The 11,106-nt window shown below is 46.1% G+C and overlaps 3 protein-coding genes across 3 annotated transcripts; 2 read left to right on the forward strand and 1 right to left on the reverse strand.

Moving 5' to 3' along the window:
• The first annotated feature begins 5 nt into the window (after nt 1-5).
• Nucleotides 6-4,467, forward strand: BDBG_03156 (SNARE-dependent exocytosis protein). The gene is made up of 7 exons (XM_002626933.2): nt 6-543; nt 607-946; nt 1,023-2,606; nt 2,698-3,247; nt 3,327-3,448; nt 3,553-3,843; nt 3,958-4,467. Exons 1-7 carry the CDS (start codon nt 457-459, stop codon nt 3,981-3,983), a joined length of 3,000 nt encoding a protein of 999 aa, XP_002626979.1. The 5' UTR covers nt 6-456; the 3' UTR covers nt 3,984-4,467.
• Nucleotides 3,663-6,138, reverse strand: BDBG_03157 (histone chaperone ASF1). Its single transcript, XM_002626934.2, has 4 exons — nt 5,837-6,138; nt 5,698-5,737; nt 5,308-5,616; nt 3,663-5,206 (listed from the first exon to the last, which is right to left on the reverse strand). The coding sequence occupies exons 1-4, from the start codon at nt 5,943-5,945 to the stop codon at nt 4,771-4,773; spliced, it is 894 nt and encodes a 297-aa protein (XP_002626980.1). The 5' UTR covers nt 5,946-6,138; the 3' UTR covers nt 3,663-4,770.
• Nucleotides 6,139-6,169: 31 nt separating this feature from the next.
• BDBG_03158 (mRNA 3'-end-processing protein rna14) lies at nt 6,170-10,977 on the forward strand. The gene is made up of 6 exons (XM_002626935.2): nt 6,170-6,422; nt 6,497-7,545; nt 7,672-8,103; nt 8,178-9,198; nt 9,282-10,109; nt 10,243-10,977. The coding sequence occupies exons 2-6, from the start codon at nt 6,559-6,561 to the stop codon at nt 10,263-10,265; spliced, it is 3,291 nt and encodes a 1,096-aa protein (XP_002626981.2). The 5' UTR covers nt 6,170-6,422; nt 6,497-6,558; the 3' UTR covers nt 10,266-10,977.
• Nucleotides 10,978-11,106: the final 129 nt, after the last annotated feature.

An 11,106-nucleotide genomic window follows, 5' to 3' on the forward strand; every position in this document is an offset into this window, starting at 1 on the left:
TTTTTGTAAGATGAAATGGTCTCGCTGGCTGCAATGATTTTTTTTGCATTTCCATATATCTGTTTTTGGCCTGCCGATGGATGCATTTTCTGGAGTTCTTCTCGGGTTGTTGAAGGGAGGCCAATATGGCACATTTCGAATGTACATGTATTTATATATATATACCTCTTGCGTTTTAATCCAAATTGATGGTTCAACCTCTAGCATTTCCCTGGGAAATGTCGCTTGAAAGGGGAGACTTCCTTATCATCACGTGGTCATCCGATAACCAGCCCAACCCGCTTTCCAACTCAGGGCTGTAACTAGAGGTCGGTCATCAGCTCGTCACCAAACATTAACTCTTTCTTGGTATATGATGAGTCCGTTGGCAGTGCGATGCTATCTGCCATATATACATCTGGCTAACTACAGGAGCTATCGTTAACTGGCTCTAGGAAATCCTATAACAATCAAAATATGTCACACTTTCTGCGAGGCAAGCAGTCCGGTATTCATGGCGATTTAAGCGCAGGCCTGGCCCCGGAGCATTTCGTGTTTGATGATGTGAGCAACGGCCCCGATTAGAAAATTATAAAAGGATGAAATCTAACAATTCCATTACTTTAGGTCGCCAGGTACGGCATAAACTCTCGGATTAGCGCCCTTGCTTACGATCCTGTTCAGTCACTGCTTGCTGTCGGGACGAGCGAAACACAATATGGGAGCGGACAAATCTATATATTCGGACAGGAGAGAGTGTCTGCAGTATTCACGCTCCCACGCAAGGCTTCTGTTAATATACTTCAATTCTGCACCGATAAAATTGTTTCCGTAGACTCAAAACATGAGCTTTGCGTATTTTCTCTTGAGAAACGGACGAAGCTTGCCGCTTATACCCCGCCAGGCCATGTTACCGCGCTCTTGACGGATCCGAGCTTGGAGTATGCTTTTATAGGGTTACAAAGCGGTATGTGATACGGTTATGCTGCCATCCATGGCGATTTTTGTTTGGACAATGCAGTCGTTTAATGCGCAGCAAATAGGTGAACTGGTTACGTACGACCTCGACCGCCTCATGATAGCCCCCTTCAGACTCCCCAATCTATGGAAAGAGCGAAATCCTCGGTCCAGGCTTTTGCCGATAGTATCTCTGGCTTTCCATCCTCGGGACATCGGAAAGCTTCTAATCGGATATTTAGAAGGAGCTGTAACTTTCTCGATTAAAATGAATGTTCCCACCAAATATTTCCAGTATGAGGTTCCACCTGGTGCTCCTGGTGGAGACTCGGATCCGTCATCCTCTCGAGAGGTGCGAAGACCTAGACTTACAAAAGCTGTCTGGCATCCTACGGGAACTTTTATCCTAACAGCTCATGATGACTCGAGCCTTGTCTTTTGGGACCCCAAGGATGGAAGAATTGTTATGGCTAGGACGTTAGTAGACGTTGACGTTAACAAACCAGGGACAGTGGCATCGCCAAGTTCCCCGGCGGGAACTTACTCTTTAAAGGAGCCAATATTCCAGGTAGCATGGTGCTGCAAGGAGAATCCTGATGATACTGGCTTGTTAATAGCTGGCGGCGAGTCAACAACAGAAGTGAATAAACACTTGACATTTTTTGACCTCGGACCAACACCAAACTACCAGACCTCTTCATGGCAAGTCCTCTCAAACCATCTTGCGAAACCCAGACGCGAAAGCAAACTACAAACACCTCCAGCTGCCGAAGTTGTCGATTTTGTGCTCATTCCTCGCTCATCCCCCTTTTTTGCGAATGCGCAGGATCCCATTGCTGTGATCGCGCTGCTCTCCTCAGGGGAACTTGTTACTCTTAGCTTCCCCAGCGGCCACCCAATTTCTCCCACAAATATGCTCCATTTGTCATTATCCTTTGTTCACCCATTTGTCAACAAAATCGCTTTATCATATGTTGACCGCACGAGATGGTTAGGGTGGAGGGAGAAACGAGCCCATGGACCAAACATTGTGATTGGAGGTGCACCGGCAAAAAAGCCGATGAAACGGTATGAGAATCGGGATATTGTCCAAACGGCTCACGCTGATGGCGTCGTTCGCATGTGGGATTCGGGTCATGATGATAATATTGAAAATCCCACTACAATCCAAGTCGATCTTGCGCGTGCTGTAGGTCGTTTCCACAACATCGAAGTATCTGCGATGTCGTTGGCAGGGGCTGCAGGTGAATTCTCAGTCGGCATGAAGAGTGGTGAAGTGGCTATTTTCAAATGGGGCCGTAATCCGAATGCGGGGCGGGATTTACCCTTAGGAGAAAACGACGGCCCAGGACAGCTGACTGATATCTCTCACAGAGCTGATCCAGGGCTAAAAGAAGGCTTCCTTCCTCTAGTTTTGTTGAACCAAGGCCAAGGGCCTGTTACTGCTCTTGATCATAGCGATGTTGGCTTCATTTGCGTTGGATTCCAGTCGGGCAGTCTTGCGATCATCGACTTAAGGGGCCCGTCGGTAATATTTACAGCAAAGGCTTCTGATTTTGCTAGGCCACAGAAACGCCTGAGTATTAGAAAAAGCCATCATTCCGCATCAGAGGCGTCCCCCGAGTGGTCTACGTGTATTAAGTTCTCAATTATGACTTTGGAAGGAGACGGTAAGCTTCTCTCTGATACATAGCAGGATTTCTTTATTTTGCCTGGTTTGCCATTTACCCCGGTTTAGTTTATTGCTAACAAAGCATGCAGATTATTCTAGCATTCTCTGTCTCGTTGGGACTAGCAAAGGAAACCTTGCAACATTCAAAATCCTACCATCAGGAGGAACATACACCGTCTCTTTCGCCGGTTCCCGAAGTGTGGACGATAGAGTATTGTCTATTTGCCCTATCAGCGCCGAAACCGGGGTCCCTGCTCTAGCCAGTCAGGAAGGTGTTGCCAACTTGAGAAATGGATATCGGGTGAATGGAGTTGTAATTGCTGTAACTCCTTCTGGCTGTCGAATGTTTAAGCCTTCTAGCGCGAAGGGCGCCGAGAAGGATTGGGATGACTTCTTGTGCGACTATGCAACAGTAGTTAGGGCTGAAGAGAGGTCTTCGCTTGTTGGTGTGTTTGGTGATGGCAAGGCGAGGGCATATTCAATTCCAGCTTTGAAAGAAATTTCTTCTTCTCCGATTGATAAAATTCTGGACATGAGAAGGGTGGGGGAAGCAGTTATTTCACCTTCTGGAGATGTAATAGGCTGGACTGGGCCCTCAGAACTTGCCATGTTGAGTCTTTGGGGTGCTGGATCACCTTTGTAAGTCAACGCCCCCTCTCTCCCTTTCTCAAAAAGCGGAATAAATTGGGAATTTAGGCTGCTAATCTAAGTTGCTTAGACGCCGGTGCGATGACGCGATATATAACCCTGCGCTTTCTGCACCTTCTCGCCCAACGATTTCGAATCTACAATGGATATCAGGGACACAGTATGTGACACCGGCTGATATGGATTTGTTAAGTAAGTTAAAGACCAATAATGCCATTTTCCACCCCTCCACCTTCTCCCCACATCGTCCCCACCTCGCTGCCATTTTTACTCATCTCGCTCTTCACTCTTTATAGTCGGAGGTCCCGATCGACCTCCGTCGAAACATATGATCGAACAAATGCGACAAGAGGAGATGTCCCGCCAATCAGAGCTTCGCGGGTCGCCGCAGGGTAGTAGTGGTAATGCCTCGCAGACGCGAGGAGAGGAGGGCTACTGGGCATATATGCAGCGCCAGGTGCAGCAGAGGACAGAGAATCTTAATATTATGGGCGATTCGATAGATCGGTTAGAGGAAACTAGTAGTGGCTGGGCGGATGATGTGAATAAATACGTCAAGAATCAGAAGAAGAAAGCGGTGTTGGGTGGTATGTGCTTCTATCTCTCTCTCTCTCTCTCTCTCTTTTCTCTTTTTTCTTTTTTTTTTCTTTTTCTTTTGGCCCTTCGTGCATTAGTAGTGACTTGCTAACATATGCCTATAGTTATTGGTTCTAAATTCGGATTTTAGAGGATTGGATTTTTTTTGGGTGCGGATATACAGGTTCATGCGCGTTTTTATACAGTTACCGCTAACTGCAACAGTTGATCTGTTCCTTCGAAGGGTACACTAGGTGCTGGTTTGCCATGCGGTTGCGTTTTTCTCTTCTGTATGCTTTATGACGTTACCACGGGTTGCAAGAACGAAACTAAATAGATAGTGTTTTCTACGGTACCAAGGCTGGTTACGTGAAAATATTAAGGACAAACCTTAGTGTATTGTTATACTAGTTGCTAAATGTCTTGCTTCAAGCTGCCAGAATTTCCCAGGGGGTTGGAACCCCCGGGGCCGGGGGCGGGGGCGGGGGGACAAAGAAAGAAGAAAAAAGATAATTAAGATATAAATTCATATTGATCCATCAGCTGCTTCGCAGACGTCGGGGTGGAAGACGCAAGCGTTGCACGCGCGATATCTTTGCTCTTCTTATGTTTAATAATGGCCAACGAGGGTAAACGGATGAAAAAAAAAAGGGGGGGGGGGGGCGTAAGCGTCATAGGGGTAATGAACAAGAGAGGGATGCCATAAAAGTCTTTGTATATTCGTAAAGTCAGATGATAATGACAAACAAAAAAAAGAAAAAAAAAAAATAAGGAGATAAATGGGATAATAGTGTCGAGAGATGTAAAGCAAATATATATGTATTTGTTCAACATCCACGGAGCGGGGTGGTTAAATGTGGTGGGGACATGGCGGAGGAAGTTTTCATCAAAGAAAAGGAGAGAGAGAAAAAAAAAAAAACTGAAGGGAACCGCCTCAATCAGTGAACCATCACCTCAGTTTGCTGTTGTTGACGTTGGTCCGCCGGGGGCTGGTTAGCCTGATTACTGCTGTCCCCTTTTTGCTCCGTATCATCACCCATCTCCACATCCTCGTCGCCCTCGTCGTCCTCGTCATCATCATCACTACCGCTGCTGTCAGCTTCTAGATCTTCGCTTCCAGCATCGGAATCGTTATCGTTATCATCTCCATCTTCATCTTTGATTGGAGCCCCTGGTTCACTAGCGTCACCCATCTCAAGGTCCTCACCAGGGGCGCCTGCTGTTTGCGGTTTCTCATCCACTTCTTCAAGCTCCCTTCGCAGAGCTTCTTCGAGCTCGAGTTCCTCGGCGCCATATGCTGTTCCGTCATCGTCTAAGACGTCTGCTTCTGGCTGATCTGGTGGGTATTCTGCTGGGGCGGAGTCTTCGGAATCCCTATAGTAGAAGTAAAAATACGCGTCAGCAAATGTAAATTCAATGGGGGTATGGTAAGTACTTGGTCAAGGGCGACAGGGAATAGGGGGGTCAGGACAAACCATTTAATGGCAAACCGCGTAACTCTTGGTTTCTCAGCTAGCACGTTCCGTCGAATTCTCTCAATGATAGGTTTGGAGGGTGGCTCATTGTTCAATTCTTCCGAGTCATATTCATTGTTCACGTAGTAGCCGACACGGACAAACTCCCGGCCATCATAGCTGCAGGTAAGCAGGATCACCGTCACGCCTAATATTTCAGACGTTGGGATTCTTTTAAGATCTGGTGGGTCTGCTTCGAAGATAAATTTATTGACGCCAACAGGTATGGGCCCGACTAGTAGGGAATCAAGTTCTTGGTCATGTTCAGATCTAACCAGGCGCTCAGGTCAGTTTCATGCGATTGCTAGGCTAACTTCGAGCTGCGTAAAATATAACTTAAGGCAAACTTACGAAGTGGCGGAGCCGACGTAAGTGAGCTTCCATTCGAGATCTAAAGGCGGGGCAATTTTTCAGTAAGAATTGAACCTTTCTTTGTCTTTGGCCCATCTCTTCACGGTGCAATAAAAGTCGGGACGGAGGGATTAATCACCCTTTTGCAGCTGTTCGAGACATTCGAACGTAATTTCGAATTCATAAGGGGCGGTGAATGGTGCAGGGTTGTTGATAACTCGCACACCAAGGAGTGACACTACCGACATTTTGAAGTGCTACTGACAGACGCAAAACCAAGATCGGGAGAAAGTATATAGATATGTGCTTGAGCGTGAGTAAATAGGAGAAAAGAAAGAGGGACAAGAGGGAGATAAGGAGGTTCTTATATGATAGAGATATCAGCTCAGCTGGAGGAGGTTGGTTTAACCTTGAGCTCGTCAAGTCTCGCTACCTACGTGATCCCCCCTCCAGTCGCGTTTGGTGGCGTTTAGCGCGATTAACCACGTGATGAATCATTCCCTTTTTCGGACAGGAGGCTCAAACATAACCACTCGGGAAAGAGAACATTCAATCACCGTTCAGCTACCGACAACGACCTTGATAAGTTGCAACAGACTTGCTCAACCTCCCTTCAACGTGGTTGCTGTGCTGCGATTTTTGACAACTCCATTCTGTCACACTTTTACGGGGTGCTGACTGTTAGTCTGCGCGATCGTATCCCGCATCTTTTATTTCCAGTTCCGGTTGGTTTCTTCCAGTCCATTTATCAGCACCCTCCCCTTGCCTCCCTTTCGATCACTGACAATCTCTTGAATAGTTAGTTGGATTGACTGATTTAACCCGCTCTATCGTCCCGATCCGCAATTTGTTTCTTAAGTCATGGCAGAGGATGAGGCTGAAAAAGCATTTTTCCAAGCGCAATCTTTGAATGCAGATATCGCGAGTTATGAGGCAGCTGGGGATCAGGATGGGGATAGTTCAGACTCAGACGATTATGATCCTTCAAAAACAGTTCAAAATCATCAAGATCAGTATTCTGCGCAGTTAACAGATTCAAAACCGAGTGCTGTTTCAAATACTTCTTCCCTTTCAGCTTCCTTGAAGCGGAGGTCTATGTCCCAAGATTTCTCTGAAGCCGTGCAAAATAGTCATACTTTTCCTCCCTCACAAATCCCCTCCGGGTCTGAACCTGGAGATCCCACCCCTCTTCCACCTTCCAATACCTCTGCTCCTGTACAAGTGTCATCCCAGTCCATTGGGAATTTTGTTGTCGGGGAGGATAGCGACGAGGATAGAGGCGAGGCTGAATATGAACCTCCTGCAGCGTTAAGTCATGTTCATGGTGGTGATGGTGGTGATGACGGGAATGAGGGTAATGATGATGATAATGTGGCCTCTGACCCTTCTGGCAGTCGTCAGCATTCCCTTTCTCAAAATGCCAATGAAAATGTTTCTCAATATCATGTATCACATCAACTGCAGACTGTTCAAGACAAAAACTCTCCTCCTCAAGATGTTCCTCCTCCCAATAGCTCATCTCTTCCTCCTTCCTATGTTGGTCTTTCGGCGCCAAGTGATGGTGCCTCCAATTACTTGCAGGATGATTCAAAACCGCCGACCGTGACAACGGGCGATACTGCCTCTCAACCTGCAAACAGATCTATATCCTCTACTCCTACAGCAGCTGCGGCACCGCGAGGCCGTCTTCCTCATGATCGAGTGGGTATCTTGGAGGATAGGATTCAGGCTGATCCGCGCGGTGATACGGACGCTTGGTTGGAGCTAATTAACGAACACCGCTCCCGAAATAAACTTGATAGTGCCCGAGAGGTCTATGAGAGATTCTTCAAAATCTTCCCATCAGCTGTAGGTCTAATATTCTCACTAAAATATTCTTTATTTTATTTTATTTTATATTTTATTTATTTATTTATTTATTTTATATTTTTATTTTTTAAAAAAATTGAAGCCCTACTAATATTTCTCCAACAGGCTGAGCAATGGGTCGCATATGCAAACATGGAGTCGGAAAATAACGAACTCTATCGATTAGAGCAGATTTTTAATAAGAGTCTCTTGTCCATACCTAATGTCCAGTTATGGTCCGTATATCTCGATTATGTTCGTCGCCGTAATAATTTAACCACAGATACGACCGGCCAAGCTCGAGGTATCATTTCATCTGCCTACGACTTCGCTCTGCAGAACATCGGAGTTGATAAAGACTCCGCGAACATTTGGGTTGATTACATCCAGTTCATTCGCTCCGGACCTGGGAATATTGGTGGTTCGGGTTGGCAAGATCAACAGAAGATGGATCTTTTGCGAAAAGCTTACCAGAGAGCCATATGTGTTCCCACGCAAGCTGTCAATACCCTTTGGAAGGAGTACGATCAGTTTGAAATGGGCTTGAATAAGTTGACTGTACGTTCATGCTGAACCTTTCATATTATACAATAGAACAGGATACTAACGCTTATATTGTCCGAACTATCTAGGGTCGAAAATTCCTCCAGGAGAGATCCCCAGCCTATATGACGGCACGGAGCTCTTTTACAGAGTTGCAGAACATTACCAGAGAACTCGTCCGTGCCTCGCTACCCAGGTTGCCTCCCGCGCCAGGATGTGAGGGTGAGGAAATGTACAATAAGCAAGTGGAGATATGGAAGCGCTGGATCAAATGGGAAAAAGATGATCCCTTAGTACTAAGGGATGAGGATGGTGGTGCTGGTTATAAGGCTCGAGTGCTTTATGTTTACCGACAGTCGCTGATGGCATTGAGATTCCTGCCCGAGATATGGTTTGATGCTGCAGATTTCTGTTTCCAAAATGAAATGGAGTCTGAGGGCAATGACTTCTTAAAACAAGGAATAGATGCCAATCCAGAGAGTTGCTTACTTGCGTTTAAACTCGCTGATCGAATAGAAGTTACCACGGAATCTGAGCAGGACTCTAGAAAGCGCGGTGCCAAAGCTAGAGAGCCATATGACAGACTGCTTGATGCCCTTTACGACTTGATATCGAAAGCAAAGGCCCAGGAGGCTAAGGATATTGCATTTGTTGAAGAGAGCTTTTCTTCTCAAGCAGAAAGCTCTCGACGGCATGTCATGGTCGTTACTAATGAGGAGGATGAGGATGAGGGCGACGATGCTGCCAAGGCAAGAGAAGCGGCGAAAAATAGTCAGATCGAGGCTTTAAAGAAGAAGCATGCGGAGGCAATTGGCCAGCTGTCGAAAACCATATCATTTGCTTGGATTGCTCTCATGAGATCAATGCGCCGTATTCAAGGGAAGGGCAAACCAGGAGAAATGGCAGGATCACGACAGATTTTTGCTGATGCGCGCAAACGCGGGCGCATAACTAGCGATGTCTACATCGCGAGTGCGTTACTGGAGCATTACTGCTATAAAGATCCTGCAGCGACGAAGATATTCGAGCGCGGCGCAAAACTATTTCCCGAGGATGAAAATTTCACTCTGGAGTATCTTAAACATCTTATCGACATTAATGATATCACTAGTATGTCATATTTTGCTTGGTTCAATTTTTGAAACTCATCCATTTGCTCAAATGTCATTACTAACCTTTTTTTTTAATTCTAGATGCGAGAGCCGTATTCGAGATGTCCGTCAGGAGACTAGCAGCTAATCCAAACAACACACACAAGGCCAAACCCATCTTCGCGTTCATGCACGAACATGAATCAAGATATGGAGATATGGTCCAGATCCTGAACCTCGAGGCTCGGATGCGAGAGTTATTCCCTGAAGACCCTGTCCTCAAACAATTCCTCCACCGCTTTTCTACACCAGCCTTCGACCCCACTGCTTTCCAACCAATCCTCTCCCCTTCCCAGACGAAACCAAAACTGGCCTCCTTTACTGCTACGGAGGAGATGCGACCATGCCAGGGATCCCCTTCTACTCGGTATCCTCAAGGGTCAGGACCAGCACCGCCAACAACAGCAACCCACTCCCCCAAACGTCCCTATGCACCCGAAGAATTCGACGATGACGCATCAAATCGTCCGCGTAAGTTCATGCGGGCTGAGTCACCACTGAAGGGTGCAGCCGGCCGGCGACTGAATCAGCAGAAACAACAAATTCAGCAGCAGGTGGTGAATGGCGGCGGCGTAGGTGGAGGCGGGGGAGGCGGCATGGGTGGTGGGTATGGCGGTGGTGCTGGTGGTGGTCAGGGAAACAAGCCACCCATCCCAATTCCGCTACCGCGGGAGATCATGTTTTTGCTTAGCATTATCCCGGGAGCGTCTACGTATGATGCCACGAGGTTTTCGCCGGAGAAGATGGTTGCGTTGTTGCGCCAGTTGGATGTTCCGTCGTCGGTGAGTCAACTTCGACCGCCCGTTCCGCCGCCTGGGGGCGGTGGTGTTGGTGGGATGGCGGGGGGTATGAATCGTGGACAGTATATGGGTAAGTTGAATATTGAATGCTGAAATTTTGATTTTCCTTCTCCCTCTCCCCAACCCATCTCTTATTTTTGTATACATCTCTTTTAATGGGTAGTAGACGGGCTGCACTAATGATGCTTCCCTATAATATGTAGGTATGTACCGTCCGGGGTCATAGACATAGCCTACTCAATCGTGTTTATTGAGAATTGGCATAGTTCACTAGTATTCGACATGTACTACCATTCCGGACTTACACACAAGGGATGTTCGCCTATTTACCCTTTTTTTTCCGTCGACTGTTTTGATGTTATTGCATGCTTGGTTTCCCGGGGGGCCTAAAGGACATTTCCTCAATGTTACGCGCTATGTTTTTACAATTTGGTCTTTTTTTGTCTTGCTCTTTTCGTTTTCCTTCAGGCTTCCTTCTCCCTTTTCTGTCGTAGTTTTTGTTTGCTATCATCGAAATATGTATCATATGAATGGAAGAAAGAGAAAAAAGAGAGGGTAGGTAGCTTTGGGAATATTGTCATCGTCTTTTCGATTTTCTCCTCTTTCATTTTCATACTTTCACCTCTGGTGTGTGTGTTTTCATGTTTTCATTAAAATGCGGTTCAAAGATGGGAATTATGCACGTTTGATTTTTGAGGTTTGTCATTCCGGTTTTCTTTCTTTTTTTTTTAAAATCTACTCTATCTTTTCGCCAGGCGTTGTCTAAACAATTCTGGGGATTATTTTTCATGGTGATGTGATATAGTCACTTCTTAGTTACTTTGAATATTATTTCTATTCAGGTATATTCCGTCCTCTCGCCCCTTTCAAGCGTGTGTATGCATGACGTTATTACAATGTCAGGCATTCGTGCTATTATAATTTCGTTGCAATAGGAACTTTTATATCGTTATTAATATTGCAGTTGATTCTTCTGGCGCGAGATAATCTAAATGCCCCTTGAAAAAGGAAAGAAAAAGCGAAAAAGCAAAAGAGCAAATTAGCCTGAACATATAGCTTTGCGCTAG

Source organism: Blastomyces gilchristii (genome assembly GCF_000003855.2).
Source record: "Blastomyces gilchristii SLH14081 genomic scaffold supercont1.4, whole genome shotgun sequence".
NCBI lineage: Eukaryota > Fungi > Ascomycota > Eurotiomycetes > Onygenales > Ajellomycetaceae > Blastomyces > Blastomyces gilchristii.